At 43.7% G+C, this 16,856-nt stretch overlaps 1 protein-coding gene across 2 annotated transcripts in view; it reads left to right on the forward strand.

Annotated features, from left to right (window-relative positions):
- ZFYVE1 (zinc finger FYVE-type containing 1) overlaps window positions 1–16,856 on the forward strand; it is a 49,471-nt gene that overhangs the window by 25,837 nt on the left and 6,778 nt on the right. For both annotated transcript variants that reach the window (XM_082852361.1, XM_082852362.1), the window contains exons 4-8: window positions 2,588–2,802; window positions 12,470–12,576; window positions 14,592–14,700; window positions 16,190–16,287; window positions 16,372–16,489. In XM_082852361.1, coding sequence (XP_082708487.1) covers window positions 2,588–2,802; window positions 12,470–12,576; window positions 14,592–14,700; window positions 16,190–16,287; window positions 16,372–16,489 — 647 coding nt within the window. The remainder of the gene's footprint in view (window positions 1–2,587; window positions 2,803–12,469; window positions 12,577–14,591; window positions 14,701–16,189; window positions 16,288–16,371; window positions 16,490–16,856) is intronic.

Here is a 16,856-nt window from a genome sequence, read left to right on the forward strand (position 1 = left end):
AAGAAGAGCCTCATTAGCATGTGACTCTGAGATAAGGAGAGGGGGTTGGAAATGCTGACTTTAGGGTGCCTCCTGTGATCAGCATTTTTATGCCACTTTGGATCTTTACAACTTTGGTGAGGGGAAGGTCTAACTTCCAGTTCAGGATTTTGAAATAACTAGCCTTTCAAAAGTAACTTTTTTTTTGGCTGTGTGCCATGCACTATGCTAGGTGTTTGTTTATTTATTTGTTTTTAAAAAAATAAATGCTGAGGGCTTCCCTGGTGGCGCAGTGGTTAAGAATCCACCTGCCAATGCAGGGGACATGGGTTCGAACCCTGGTCTGGGAAGATCCCACATGTCGCGGAGCAACTAAGCCCATGTGCCACAACTACTGAGCCTGTGCTCTAGAGCTCGTGCTCCCAACAAGAGAAGGCACCGCAGTGAGAAGCCCGCACACTGTAACGAAGAGTAGCCCTCGCTCGCTGCAACTAGAGAAAGCCCACGCGCAGCAACGGAGACCCAACACAGCCAAAAAAAAAAAAAAAAAAAAAGCTGAATAACAAAAATAACATTAAAAAATATTTTTTAGAATTTATTTTTTAAATTTATTTTTATTTTTTGGCTGCGATACGCTGCATTGTGGGATCTTAGTTCCCTGACCAGGGATCGAACCTGCACCCCCTGCAGTGGAAGTGTGGAGTCTTAACCACTCGACTGCCAGGGAAGTCCCAACACTTTCTAAAAATAAATGCTAACTTAAGATATCCTTGTTATTCAGCTCAGTCAACAGCAGCCATATTTTACAGATGAAGAAACTGAACTCAGCTTAGGTTATGTAACCAAGGAGGTTCCAGCTAGCAGGTTGCAAAATTGGGATTCAAAACAAGGTCTCTAAGTCCTAAATCCAGAGTTGTTTCTGGAATACCATCACTGTTTCCTGAAACCTTGAGATGGAACCAAGACAGCCAGAGTTTATGCAGGGTAGGAGAGGTGCCAAAATTGTGGGCAAATTGATAATTACATATTTCTCTGTCTTGTAGACTTTTGGATTTTGTTAGATCCTGGTCTTTTTCTGGACAGAGGATTCCTAGGTGGGAGTTAGTAGGCAAATGAATTATCTCTGTTTTACAAGTGAGCAGACCAAGCTCCCATAATCATTTGGGAGCGATTACTTGTTCAGGGACAAGCTGTGAGCTGATGTTGGGAGAAAGTGAAGGTGGTCAGGCTTCTGGGTGCCTTTGGGAGAAGTCACTTGCTGATGGGCTGCTCCTTCCTTCAAGAGTGACTCACAGGAAGAGTTCAGGAGGAGATGGGGTTAGGGATTGACTGCAGAATTTTGGCTACTTCTCTTTGATGACTGTACCTTTAAATATGAGCTAAAGCCACATTTCCAGTGTTAATTGGAGTGATTTTGTTGTTAAAGCATTAAAGGAAATTTAAAAGTCCTTCCAAGTTTTACCTCCAAAATATTTATTGCATCTGTTTATACTGCTACTCCCCAAATTTCTGGATGAATGTTGGTGAAACTATGGGGAGGCTGATACCCTCACACGTTGGCAGTTTGTCCACAGCTTCACCAGCATAAGACCAGCACTTTCAAAGTAGCTATTTATTTTAAATGTTCGTTCGTAGGTGACTGGTGGAATACGTCCATAGAATAGAAGACTGTGTAGCTGTTAAAAAAGAATAAGGAATGTCTCAGAGTATAACATGACAAGGACATATTTACAGTATGTTATTAAGTGATGAAAGCAAGTTGCATAAATGTGTTGGTAATTGAGTAAGAAAAGAAAGTCTGAAAGTGTAAACATTGGCCTGTAGTTACCTTTGATGAGGAGGAGGAGGGAGCAGAGGATGTACATTTCTTTCCTTTTATGCTTTGACATGTTTGGATTTTTTCTTTTTAAGTAAATTTATTTATTATTTCTTTTGGCTGTGTTGGGTCTTCATTGCTGCACGCGGGCTTTCTCTAGTTGCGGCGAGCAGGAGCTACTCTCGTTGTGGTGTGTGGGCTTCTCATTGCAGTGGCTTGTCCGTTGCGGAGCATGGGCTCTAGGCACGTGGGTTTCAGTAGTTGTGGCACACATGCTCAGTAGTTGTGGCTTACAGACTCTAGAGCTCAGGCTCAGTAGTTGTGGTGCACAGGCTTAGTTGCTCTGTGGCATGTGGGATCTTCCCAGACCAGGGATCGGACCCATGTCCCCTGCATTGGCAGGCGGATGCTTAACCACTGAGCCACCAGGGAAGCCCATGTTTGGATTTTTTACAGTGAGCATTTTTTTTTTAAAAGGCACTTCCTTGAAATGTAACATACATACCAAAAAGTGCACATTATATCAAAAGTGTATATGTGATGCATTTTCACAAGCTGAGCATACATGTGAATTCAGTACTAGATCATGACACACCAGCACCCACATCCCAGCTTGTGCTCCCTTCTAGGCAAAGGTAACCTGAATTCCAACAGCATAAATCAGTTCTGCCTGTTTATGTACTTTATATTTACGGAGTCAGACTATATATCCTTTTAATAATGAAAGACAGGCGACTTTTTTTTTCTTTTAAAGAGAGGCCACTGTTCACGTACCTGTTTCTGCTTGTCCAGATCACCCCTCTGAGGTGCCCGAGAAGCTCATCCAGGACCGGTTCCGGAAGCTGGGCCGCTTCCCTGAAGCCTTCAGTTCCATTCATTACAAGGGAACGAGGACATACAATCCTCCCACAGACTTTTCTGGTCTTCGACGTGCTTTGGAGCAACAACTAGAGAATAACACCACCCGTTCTCCCCGGCACCCGGGGGTCATCTTCAAAGCCCTGAAGGTCAGTTGGCTTCTGCCCCAAGTGCTTCTCATTGGGGTACCAGTGGGTGGTAAGAACACTCAATTCTCCAGCTTTTGTCGATGCCAGTGATTAGAAATCTGGGCTTGAAAGAGAGGATATATGAAAGGAAGGGCATGAGTAGAGTTTGCACCTGTTGAATGGCCTCATCTTGCCAGGAACACGAGTATGGAGGAATCTTGGATGATAGTTAAAAGGTGACAGGTCCTCATCTTGGAGAAAAACCTTATTTTACCATTCTTTATAAGGAATTCATCAAATCAATTCCTGCCAGTTCTGCTTCCTTTTTTGCAGTTTGCTTTGTGTATACCTCTGTGTCACCATGCCTGCAGACTGAGTACAGAGGAGCAGGGAGGGAGCAGGGCCTTTGGGGCAGTGCTGGGAGTGTGGGATTTGGAGAAGGGACAGCAAGTGTGGACATGAAGACTTGAGCTAGGGATTCGAGGGTGCCCTGACGGTTAGGGCATAGAGCCTGAGACTGGAAGGGATAGGAGGAGTGCTTTTGCGTAAAGCTAGGTCAGCCCTGGTTTACCCAGCAACAGACTTTGGGCATATGCTGATTTGCTTAATCTATTGAGTTTAAAAAGTTTGCAGTGGGACATAATGTAAACAATTTATGAATCTGGGTAAATTGTATATGGGAGTTCCTTGTACTATTCTTGCAACTTTTCCACGAGTTTGAAATTATATCAAAATGAAAAGTTAAAAAGAAAAAGGGGGGGTGGTGGATGAAAAGTTACCCCTCAAAAATGGTTTATGGTTTTTGCATAGTGCTTGGTAAAGGCAGGATGTTTGTATCCTCCCAAAATTCATATGTTGAAATCCTAATGCCCAATGTGATGGAGGGCTTTTGGGAGGTGATTGGGTCATCAAGATGGAGCCCTCATAAGTGACATTATAAAAGTGCTCTTATAAAAGAAGCCCCAGAGTGGGATAGGGAGAGGGAGACGTGAGAGGGAGGGGATATGGGGATATATGTATACATATGGCTGATTAACTCTGTTATACAGCAGAAACTAACACAACATTGTAAAGCAACTATACTCCAACAAAGATGTTAAAAAAAAGTAAAAAGAAGAAGCCCCAGAGAGCTCCCTAGCCCCTTCCACCAAGAGAGGACACAGTGAGAAGGCACCATCTGTGAACCAGAAAGCAGGCCCTCACTGGAAGGCCACCATGCTGGCACCCTGATCTTGGACTTCCAGCCTGCAGAACTGTGGGGAATAAATTTCTGTTGTTAATAATCTACCCAGTCTGTGGTATTTTGTTATAGCAGCCTGAATGGACTATAAAAGCTTGCGCTTTGGAGTCAGACAGACTTGTGTTGGAATCCCATTTCCGCCATTTACCTGCTGCTTGGTCTTAGGAAATTAGTTTGTCTTTCGTTTGTTCATTCATTCAACAAATAAATGAGTGAATCTTTGTGCCAGGTAGAGTTTCAGGTGCTGGGAATACAGTGGAAAATAAGATAGACAACAATCCTTGCCCTTATTGTACTTCTTCAGACCTTTTTCCTCGTCTGTAAAAAAGGGGCAATAGTAGGATGTTCCTAATGAAGTTGAGGAGGGGATTCCTACTGAAGTTCCTAATGAAGTTGAGGAGGGGATTAAATGAGAACGCATACTTTAAGAAGCAAAGTACTTGGTATATAGTAAATGTTCCATAAGTGTTAACTAATGTGAATAATGTTAAGGGAAAAAAACTATGAAAAATGATTATATTTGAATAATTCATGAAATACATATTTCTAATTAGAATTTGAGGTTAAAGTATACTTAGATTTATTGGCTACTGTCCATTGTAATGGCTCAAAGGTAGTCAAGTGGAAGATTACACCCAAGTATTGCAAGCATTTTTAAAAGAGGCCGAATCCATGCTATGTTATACAAAGGGCTGTAAAATCTGATAAGTATGAATATTGACGACTAGGCCAATGGCTGGATTCTAGAGTTCCTTAGGTTTTCTCAAAGCTAACCCAGCTTAAAGTTTAAATAAGACCTTCAGGGACACTGAGTGCTCTAAGCAGTAGTTAGTGGTCAGGGATTCTACCCTCAGGTGTCTTGGATGTCCTACTCCAGGACAGTTTGTTAGGTACTTTAAAAAAAAATTATTTATTTATTTATTTATGGCTACATTGGGTCTTCGTTGCTGCGCGCAGGCTTTCTCTAGTTGTGGCAAGCGGGGGCTACTCTTTGTTGCGGTGCACAGGCTTCTCATTGCGGTGGCTTCTTTTGTGGAGCACGGGCTCTAGGCACGCGGGCTTCAGTAGTTGTGGCACGCATGCTCAGTAGTTGTGGCTCATGGGCTCTAGAGCGCAGGCTCAGTAGTTGTGGTGCGTGGGCTTAGTTGCTCTGTGGCATGTGGGATCTTCCTGGACCTGGGATCGAACCTCTGTCCCCTGCATTGGCAGGTGGATTCTTAACCACTGTGCCACTGGGAAGTCCCATTGTTAGGTACTTTTGAGAAAAAGAGTTATAGTGTATTCTTATGAAGTGATATGATTCATGAAGCTTTCTGTGATTAAAATGAGCCTGGTCAGCTGGAGTTTTGAGGCTTCTTGGTAAGTGCTGTCCTCAGAGTTTACCTGGCTCCTGTATTTTCTGTTCTCTGAGGCAGGGTCTGTGCTGTACTGAGATGTGGGCCCACTGCTCTGTGCATGGGAAGGAGTTACCTGTTTAAGCATGTGTTTTGGGCTCTCCCCAGGGAGCTGTGGGGTCTTGGAACTTACTCAAATCCTTGAAAAAATTGTTTTTGTCTTTTTCTGGTTGTTGTTTTGTTTCAATTAGAAGTTGTTAATTCTCTGGTAATCACTCTAATAGAAAACTACCTTTAAGGTCTGCATTAGGCAAATTGACCCAGGAGTTTTATTGCTGTTAAAATACACTCTTCATAGTTTATAGCAGTGGATAATATAATGGTCGTTTATTTTTCTCCACTTATTTTTTGTTTTGTGTTGTATTTTTTTTTTTTTTTTTGCGGTACGTAGGCCTCTCACTGTTGTGGCCTCTCCCGTTGCGGAGCACAGGCTCGGACGCGCAGGCTCAGCGGCCATGGCTCACGGGCCCAGCCGCCCCGCGGCATGTGGGATCTTCCCGGACCGGGGCACGAACCTGTGTCCCCTGCATCGGCAGGCGGACTCTCAACCACTGCGCCACCAGGGAAGCCCTTGTGTTGTATTTTTTTAAAAAATAAGCAGCCTTGAATCCTTTTTGGAACAAAAGAGCTGGGATGGTCATAAGCAGATAAATTATCAGTGCCAAAATAACTTGTTTGGCTTTCTGATTCTTCCATTTTTTTTCTTTCTCTCCTGGTATTTATGCTTTACCTTGTCCAGTTCCTCACTAACGCACTGAGTAAACACTTCAAGAAGCCTAGGAATATATTCCAATATGATTTTGTTTCCTATATGATTTTCTTTTTATTTTACATAAAGTATGCAGGAATATTGTTAGGAAAAAATGTATAAACCTTTTGGAAAAATGGAGAGACAAATCACATAAGAGGCAGTCAAGACTGTGATGCACAAATAAAAAAATCTCAGCTCTCTAGTAATCAAAGAAATTAAGACCACAACCATGCAAGGGCAAACACTGACAAGTTTGGCAATAAAATGTCAAAAAGGGTATGAAGCAATGTAAACTCTTATAAACTTCCAGTGGAAGTAAAATTAGTACAACCACTTTGAAATGCAATAGTATAGGTAAAGATATGCATAATATATATTCTAATCATATCATTTCTAGGAATTTGCCTTAAAGAAACTCTCGCACAGGAACACAGAGAACTATGTGAGGAAGTTAATAGCAGCATCCTTGTAATAGCAAAGAAAAACAGTGTGCAAAAAATAGATAAATAAAAATGGTATATTATATGATTCTTTGCTACTTATTTTAAAAAGAGAATTGGGGTTGTGATGTATGTGTGTACACTTAATATACCTTTTTTTCATGGGACATTGAAGCCTAGCATTTTTTCCATGCTATTAAATATTTCTATGAAAACATGTTTTTAAAATAGCTCCATGCTTTTTCATTTATATGAATGGATCATTTTTTACATTTAGTAATTCTGCCCTTATTTTAATAGTAGTTTCCCTTTTTCCTTATTATATTTTCCAAGTATTTAAAGGTATTGCCCACATTCTGCCTATTTCCTTAGGATAAATTACAACTCCCAATACTACTGCTGGCCAACCTTTCTGGAGTGTTTACTAATGCCATGTACTGTGCTCTGCACCGCACGTGTATTCATTCTTTTAATCCTCATACCAACTCTGAGGTGGAGAAATGGAGGCACAGAGAGGTTCATTGATTGGCCTGAGATGACTCCTCTAATAAGTGGTGGAGAGATTGAACCAGATAGTCTGACTCCCAAGTCTATATAACCCTGTGTTGTATTCCTTCTCAGTAGTTACTCAACTTTTAAGAAGGTCAGAAGGTGTGGTCATCTTTAAAGGTTCCTGATACATATTGCCAGTTGCCTTTAGAAAGGACATTCTTATAAGTTGTATTTGTGTGTTTGGTTAATTTAAAAAGTTATTTTTTAAATTAGAAAGCAATGTGTGTTTGTGATAAACGACTCAAATAGTACAGAAACATGTAAGACATGACTTAAGTCCCTTTCTCTCCTCTCCCCTCTCACTGTATGATAACTGTTGTTAATACTTTCTTCTTTATGCCTCTAGAAATTTTTGGTGCTACGTAAGTGCATACAGAAGTATATGTATATAATGTATATGTATATTTTCTCCCTAAATATATCGGATCCTAGGGAAGTTTAATCTTTTTTCCTTCTCCATATTCTCTTTTCTTGTTCGTTATTGAAAAGGAAATGTGATTAATGAGAAAGATTGAGGAGTTTGTAGAATGTGTGTGAGTGTGTGTGTGTGTGTATGTGAGTGAGCGTGAGTGAGAGAGAGATCTACAGTCTCTTTCTGCTCTAGCTGCTTGCCCCTATGTTTCCCAATTCATCCTGCTGACCTGATCACTCTTCTACCATGTAGCCATGTTGTGGTCCAGGCTCCAGTCCCTTTTTTCCAGCTGGGTTATTTCCCCCACTTCTTGACCACTCACTCCTTTGCTCTGTTTCCACAGTAGCAACAGCCCAGATACCTATCAGCAGGGCATATTCTCACTGATCAAGTAAGTTTATTTAAAGAAAAGAGATGCTTAGGTCCCTACTGAATAAGGGAGTTGAATATTGAATTAACTATTGTTGCCTGTATTTACAGTTCTGAATAATGGAGAGAACAATTTTAAAGTTGAATTCGATAGGTTTTATGTAATACCTCCTTTAGCCTCCAATCTCTAAATCTAGAAACTCTGACTTTCTAATTCTGTCACATCAGGAAGCACCTATTAAGTATTTATAAAGTTATTATATTTTTTGGGGGGGTGGGTGGCATCATGGATTACATAAGAGTCTCCATTTCAAATCAAAATTCACTGCTAGCCTTTGGTGACTGGGGCTAAACTTACAGGTTCAGTAGTAAGAGCCCTACTGTTGCCAAGGCAACTAAAGTTCAAGATCATCTGGCCTCCAGGCAACCTTTTCCAGATTGGCCTCAAGTGCTTTCCCAAGCTTTCTCAGGAAAGGTCCTTCCCTGCCTCTTACGGCTTTGGGACCTCAGGAGGAGGAGAGCCCAAGAAACCCTGGAATGATGTGAGGTTTGGAATTTTTGAAGGATGAAGTATGTGGATTAGGTGGTCATGTCCACGCTGGAAAGGAAAAATCAGGTTATAGAGGAAGGAAAACAGTGTCTCCTTACCCTTGTATCTAAAACACGTGAACATCAGATTTTCTTTTTAACAGTTACTGTTTTATTCACATACTCATGATTCAGTAAGTCCTCCTGATGCTTGTAAGTTCTCATTCATTACTGACTGCCAGCTCTTCAGTGACTTGTGAGGGAAATGAGATGCTTGTGTTACCCAGCATTTGAGAGGATGGGTGACCAGCATCTGAAGTGATGAGGCTGGTTGGTCTAGGAGTTCTTCTCTTTCTGATGTCACAAGAAGTTACGGTTGCCTTGGCCAACATAATGTCTAGGGCAGGTGATGATGGTGGTTCTGTGGGGATTTGTCCCATGGGAATCCGGCTGCAGATCGTTTTATGCTTAGCCTTGAGACACTTAGAAATGCCCCCATGTTTCTGAAGAACTTTCAGAGAAGTGAACCAGGCCACTTGAATTTGGAATAGAAAAAACCTTGTGCTTATCACTGTTATTGGGCTGCAATTTTATATTTACTGGAGAGTGGCATGCCTTCTGAATTCAACCCAGCTGTTGGATTCATGCTAAATTTGGTATTTTTCCTAAGGAAAACTAGGACTTAGGCTACCCTTTCAGTTACCTGGGGCTAAAAATGCTCTTCTTTGGTTTTCCTTATACCTCCTCAGTAACTTATGCATTCCTTAGTTAGCTCTGCGTTTTTTCTTTCTTATTTTTTATTTATTTATTTATTTTGCGGTACGTGGGCCTCTCTGTTGTGGCCTCTCCCGTTGTGGAGCACAGGCTCCGGACGCGCAGGCTCGGCGGCCATGGCCCTTTCTTTCTTATTTTAATATTGCTTTAGGTACATAAGCATCTTTTTGCAGCTAAATATTCACCAACAAATGCAAACAGCCATGAAGACCAATGAGCCATCATGGAAAAGAGAGACGTTCTTATATCCCCTGTGTTACCTGAATTAGTGAGGGAGGGAATAAGAGAATTCTCAGCATAAAAAATAAAGATGGGGCCTCCCTGGTGGCGCAGTGGTTGGGAGTCTGCCTGCCGATGCAGGGGACGCGGGTTCGTGCCCCGGTCCGGGAGGATCCCGCGTGCCGCGGAGCGGCTGGGCCCGTGAGCCGTGGCCGCTGGGCCTGCGCGTCCGGAGCCTGTGCTCCGCAGCGGGAAAGGCCGCAGCGGTGAGAGGCCCGCGTACCGCAAAAAAAAAAAAAAAAAAAAAAAAAAAATAAAGATGATATTAATAATGGCAGCTAACGTTTTCTGAGCTCTCAGTCTATGCCAAGTGCTCTACGTGAGTAACTTCATTTGATCTTTACAGTGTAATCCATGGAGACCCCTACTGAGGAAGGTACTACTAGCACCCCCATTTTATAGATAAGGAAATAAAGGCACAGAGAGTGCAGACCTGCCACCTGCAAGCTAAAATAACTTTGGTGGGGGTCTCATGTTTTATTTATGCAAATTTTCCATTTAGTTTCATACTATATCCACGTTTGTTTTTTATCTGAAAATAACTTCCTCCCCGTATCTTTCAGTAAATTGATGCATTGGGAAGATAATGCTCTATTTTTCCACCAGCTAGCCCCAGAGAGTTATGCACACAGCTGTTTGAGAAATACAGCCCTAAGAGTTATCAGTGATTTGGCCAATCAACGAGTAGTTAGCCATAAATTAGAGAGGGCCTGTGGGCCTGGGATGAAGCCTGGCGCAGAGGCAGGGCCAAGGTGAGGAGGAGAGGGCAGGGGTTGGTGTGCACATGGGGGTTGGTGCTGGGGCACTTCATTCCAGAGGTCCTAGTTGAGTACTTGTTAGGACATTTGCTCGGAGTGAGAGGAGGATACAAAGGTAGGAAATGTCTTTCACGGTGTTAGTGAGCTAGTCTGGGAGGTAAAATACGTGTAACAGGCTCATAGCTTTTGCCTCATCACCTCATCACTTAGTACCTGGTTCAGATGTTGAGGACGGCAGGTGCTCAGGGAAGGCAAAGCGTGGTCTTTCTAGAGTGGTTGGGAAGGCTTCATGGAAAAGGTCCCCGAAAGATGGGTCACATTCTGAAGTAAGAGGAGGACCGTGTAGGCTAGTAAGTGATTCTACTTGCCTTGCTTCTCGTTTATTCTCTTTAATATTCATAGGTATATGCCGTTATAGTCTCTCTCAAAATCTTAGTTGTTTTCCCTGTTACTCTTTACAGAATTACCCCAAGAGAACAGGACATATATGTATTATTAGACTGGTTTTTTTTGGTCTGAGTCAAGGATTGCCACTTGGTTGGCCATCGCTGGCAGATGGTGTCTTACAAGCCTGTGCATTATCCTTGCAGGAGCTGAATTTTAATGCACGTGGGTGAGGCCCTCACCCTCAAAGTTTGACACATTCTTTGCCGCTACTCTTGTCTGAACACCTGACCTGACTCAACATTGAGAGCATGTGCTTTTGTAAACACTTCATTTACAACTCAGGGTATTAGGTTTCATTGAAAAAAGGGAAAGGAACTTTAATAAATAAGTTCTCCTTAAGTGAAATTCCATTTAGAGCTTGAGAACCTTAGTTTAAAACCTAATCTGCCCCTTTTCCAAGTCTCATCTTAAAATTTCTTTTGCCTTTTTACTAAAGGAAGTAACATTTTGTTTTAAGCTACTGTTCCTTCTCTTCCCCTGAATAATGCCTGGCTGCCTCAGAATGAGGGATTGAGAGAAGCTTGGAATTGCGAGCATTTAATAATTTTTAAAGCCTGGAAAGCCCATTTCTGTTTAATTTATATAACTTTTTCCACTGCATACGAGTAAGGGCCTGGAAGGAAAAAACCAGCCTGAAGAATGCTTTCAATATAAAGTAGTGAGTGAAAACAGAGGTTTAGAAATGGAAGCTGCCTTTAAACATAAAATTTTCAGTTTGTTTCTGCAAATACTTTTATCTTTCTTCTTAGCATTTATTTTGGCCGCTTGCTGTCTTTTGTTTTTGGTACGCGGGCCTCTCACTGCTGTAGCCTCTCCTGTTGCGGAGCACAGGCTCCGGACGCGCAGGCTCAGCGGCCATGGCTCACGGGCCCAGCCGCTCCGCGGCATGTGGGATCTTCCTGGACCGGGGCACGAACCTGTGTCCCCTGCATCGGCAGGCGGACTCTCAACCACTGCACCACCAGGGAAGCCCTGGCCACTTGCTGTCTTTTAGGTTACTGTAGTTGATAAAAGACTGCCAGAACCTGTAATAATTCCTCCTTGCTTTTTGGCTGATAACCCTTATTCTACATATAGTTCTGTGGTTTCATAAACTCCAGTGAGCACCTTTGGTTAGAACTGGTGGAGATGCCCAGGAAACTCCCAGCTCACTTCTCAGCTCTGCCTGCCTCTGACTGAAAGACAAGCCACCTTCTTTAGTGTTGGTTTCTTGGTCCCAGCTTCACAAAGATGAAGTGGACATTAGTCAGTATCTGGTGGTTTTGAATGAAAGACGGAGAGTGTGTGAGGTGTTTATAACTTGCATGGTAATTAGGAGAGAACGGTAACTTTGTTTGCTTACTTCTGACCTCGTGGGAAATGGGCTGGTTCTTTCTGAGGTTTCCTGTGGTGAGGATTGGTGCAAGTCGGGCCAAGAAGGTCTAGGGTAAAGAGCAGAAGTCATTGGCTTCCCTCTTCTAGCTGTGGAGCCCGTAAGAAATAAGCCAGCAGTGAGGGCATATTAGAAAGGCAAGCAGTGGGACTTCCCTGGTGGTCCAGTGGTTAAGACTCTGCACTTTCACTGCAGAGGGTGTGGGTTTGATCCAAGTTCCATGTGCTGGGCGGTGTGGGAAAAAAAAAAGAAGAAAAGGAAAACAATAATCAATAAAGTTCATTTCAAAAAAAAAAAAAGGCAAGCAGTACAAGGGCCAGAGCTCTGGGCTGTCCGCCGTGTCCCTTCATGTATCACCTTCCCTCCACACAGGCCCTGAGCGACCGCTTCAGCGGTGAGATCCCCGATGACCAGATGGCACACAGCTCCTTTTTTCCAGATGAGTACTTCACCTGCTCTGTCCTGTGCCTCAGCTGCGGGTAAGTCCCCATCTTGTGCAAAGAGACTCAGAACGGTGCTTCGCAGACCTCACTGTGCATGCAGATCATGTGGGGTCTGGATAAATTAGATTGTGATTTAAGGGTGGGGTGGGGGCTGAGATGGGGTACTTCTAGCAAGTTCCCAGGTGATCCTGATGGTCTGGGGACCATACTTTGAGGTTGCAGGGGATCCCAGGACACATGGTTATGAGGAATCCCCTGAAGATTCCAACCTGGTTTAGATGTAAAATTGACTGGTTTGGGTAATTTTTACCACAGAAAACTTTAGGTTGCCTGTTTTTCTATGTTTCTCTTGCCAGAGCTTTCAATGGTAGTCATTCCATCCATTCACCTAATATTTGGTAGCCCGGTGTGTGCAAAGCACTAGGGTAGGTATTATTCCTAGTTGACTGCTTTCACAATGAGGGCAGATGCTTAGAGCACATTAGAATTATCCAGTGAGCGTTCAAAATTATTGAGGCCTGGGCCTCACCTCCAGGGATTCTCATTTAACAGATCTGGGGTGGGGCCTCAGCATTGGTGTACTTAAAAGGCTCCTCAGATGATTCTGATACACAGCTCACTTGAGAACATTGAGTTAGGGCAGTATTCTCAAACTTTAATCCGTGTATGCATCACCTCAGGATTTTGTTAAATGCAGATTCTGAATCAGCTGGTCTGGGTGAGAGTCTGCATTTCCAACAAGCTCCCAGGTGATGCCTGTGCTGCTGGTCCATGGATCACACTTTGTTACGGGGGAACAGAGCAGTGATTCTCAGATTTTAGCATGCATCAGAAAAAACTGAAGGACATGTTAAAACAGATTGTTGGGCCTTGCCCCCAGTTTCTGATTCAGTAGGTCTGATGTAGGGCCTGAGAACTTGCACTTCTGATACGTTCCCAGGTGATGCTGATGTTGCTGGATGGGGACCACACTTTGAGGCTCACTGGATTAATTTGAGCCGTTAATGGCTCTTCAATCACAGTCTGGTGACTTGTGTGATGGAGCCCAGGGGATTTAAATGCAGTGTGTCTGGGTCAGATTGCAGACTGTGTCTTGCAGACACTCCCCCAGCTCTCCACTCCCTTCACCACTGCAGAGTCTTTGCTCTCATCAGGACTTCTGCTCCTGTCCTTCACATTCGTCCATACAGAGGAGACCTGAACCTTTTTTGTTATGAATGGCCTTTTTGCATTGATCCCTGTAGGCCACCTGCTGGGTCACCACCTTGGCTCTGGGTTTGTAAAAAGGACTTGGCTCTTCGATTATACAGTCTGGGCTACGATTATACAGTCTGGGCTACGGAGAACTGGGCATTGTCTTGGAGAGGAAGGAGGGATGGTAATTGCCAGTGTGACTTGCCTTCCTTTAGCGGGCCCCATGAGCCCAGCAGGAGGCTTAGGATCTGTTAGATCATCACTTTTCCATGTTAACTGTGCCTCACTAGGGTTTCCAGAACTTTTCCTTCTATCACAGTGAAATTCTAAAGTCCCAGGCCCTGGTTTTGCGTTGTCAGGATAGCAGAGCTCACTGTCCATTTGGAAGGTTTTCTTGTTCAGCTTAAGCCTCCTTTTTATGCATTGCCAAATTTTGAGGGTTGGTTTTTGTTTTACATCTTGGCAGCCTGTTCTGGTTAAACTTCCCATTTCATGCTGTTTGGATTTTTGAGTTCCCTGAGGGCCATTCAGGTTTTATATCTGGTCAAGGTGGTGTCTTCTGGCTCCTCCGTTCCTACTGAGGGACCAGGTGGTTTTCCAAGAAGAGATTACTCCTTTGGCCCTTTCTCCTCACACAAGAGTAATAGTTGCTTTACCTGTGTAGTGATGTTGATTGCAAGTGTGAGAGAGGCACATGGGTTTCTGAAAGAAACTGCCCTCTCTCTGCTCAGTATTCAGGGCCTGGTTAATTCTGGAGCTCTGGTTTTGGCCCTGGGTCTGGCTCAGGGTCACTCTTCAGCGTAAGCGGCGCTGGCTCCTTTTGGCGGCTTCACTGTCAGCTTTTGGGCTTCACTCAGGGCTGGATGTAAGAACAGCATGAATCATGGGAAAGAAGGAGTACCTCATGAAGCCAACAGCCGCTGCAGATACTCTCACCAGTATGACAACCGGGTTTTTACCTGCAAGGTGAGTCCACCCAGCTTCCTCCCTAGCAGCTGGCTTGCCGGCCACACTCTCCTTTTGGGAAGACTGGCTTGGGACCATTCTTTGCTGCATCCCAAAGTATTGGATACTCAAATTGAATATCTCTGGAACTTCTCTCCAGCTCTAACCATAAGAACTCACATGTCTGTTGCTGGGGACTCCTTGGTTTTTTTTTTTAAGCTTCAATCCCCCTTATTTTGTTGAGCTTATATATGCAAGGGCCATCTACATTGACTATCATTCTTTTCTTTCTTTTTTTTTTTTTTGCCGCACCGCACAGATTGTGGGATTTTAGTTCCCTGACCAGGGATGGAACCTGGGCCCTATGGCAGTGAGAGTGTGGAGTCCTAACCACTGGACCGCCAGGGAATTCCCATACATTGACTATTCATTCTTAAGAGCAGAAATGCTGTTCAGAAACCCAGTTTTGATGGATTTCTCCTGTCTGTGACAGGGATATAATTTATAGCTCAGTTTTGGGGCCTGGGATGGGTATACATTCAATTCATAATCATTTAGGGCACTGACTTCCTTTTTTTTTTTTTATTTTTAAATTTATTTTATTTTATTTTTTTTTGCGGTACGCGGGCCTCTCACTGTTGTGGCCTCTCCCGTTGTGGAGCACAGGCTCCGGACGTGCAGCTTCAGCGGCCGTGGCTCAAGGGCCCAGCCGCGGGGCATGTGGGATCTTCCCAGACCGGGGCACGAACCCATGTCCCCTGCATCGGCAGGCGGACTCTCAACCACTGTGCCACCAGGGAAGCCCGAGATTTTTTTTTAAACATCTTTATTGGAGTATAATTGCTTTACAATGGTGTGTTAGCTTCTTCTTTATAACAAAGTGAATCAGCTATACATATACATATGTCCCCATATCTCCTCCCTCTTGTGTCTCCCTCCCCCTCTCCCTATCTCACCCCTCTAGGTGGTCACAAAGCACCAAGCTGATCTCCCTGTGCTATGTGGCTGCTTCCCACTAGCTATCTGTTTTACATTTGGTAGTGTATATATGTCCATGCCACTCTCTCACTTCGTCCCAGCTTACCCTTACCACTCCTCGTGTCCTCAAGTCCATTTTCTACATCTGTGTCTTTATTCCTGTCCTGCCCCCAGGTTCTTCAGAACCATTTCTCTTTTTTTCTTTTTTTTTTTTACATTCCATGTATATGTGTTAGCATATGGTATTTGTTTTTCTCTTTCTGACTTACTTCACTCTGTATGATAGACTCTAGGTGCATCCACCTCACTACAGATAACTCAATTTTGTTTCTTTTTATGGCTGAGTAATATTCCATTGTATATATTAGGGCACTGACCTCTTTAGAGAAAGACTTTCTGCTGCTGTGCTAAACTCAGGGTCTGTAAACCCTCTGCTGGTGTGGTTTGTGGGCAGTGGGGCTGGACAGGGATGTGGAGAGGCCAGGGGGTCTGCTGGACAGAGTAGAAGCTGGCAGAGTGCTCCATGTTTCAGGCCTGCTACGAGAGAGGCAACGAAGTCAGCGTGGTGCCCAAGACGGCTGCTTCCACCGACTCCCCCTGGATGGGTCTCGCAAAATATGCCTGGTCTGGGTGAGTTTCAGCTACCAGTAGTTCGGTGTGTTTGTCTCTCCAGGCACCTGGTGGGGTTACAGTATCTATTTGCCTTCCTTGTAGGTACGTAATTGAATGTCCCAACTGTGGCGTGGTCTATCGTAGCCGGCAGTACTGGTTTGGAAACCAAGATCCTGTGGATACAGTGGTGCGGACAGAGATTGTGCATGTGTGGCCTGGAGTAAGAGCTGTTTTATTTTCCTGTTTTCTCTTGTATTGTCCAGTCCTGTGTGTGGGAAAGCAGAACTTGTTTACAATTAAGGTTAACCATGAATTTCAATATACTGGTGGTTTAGGAAAGTGTGATCTGGAGAGCCTTTCTTGTTCTAGACCCTTAAATTTTTTCCATTTCTTCTTGCATAAATATTAGAAGCACAACTTTATTTATTTTAAAAAAATTTATTTGGCTACACCAAGTCTTAGTTTCATCATGTGGGCTCTTAGTTGCAGCATGTGGGATCTAGTTCTCCGACCAGGGATCGAACCCAGGCCCCCTGTGTTGGGAGCGTGGAGTCCTAACCACTGGACAACCAGGGAAGTCCCTAGAA

Source organism: Leucopleurus acutus (assembly GCF_964270905.1).
Source record: "Leucopleurus acutus genome assembly, chromosome: 1".
NCBI lineage: Eukaryota > Metazoa > Chordata > Mammalia > Artiodactyla > Delphinidae > Leucopleurus > Leucopleurus acutus.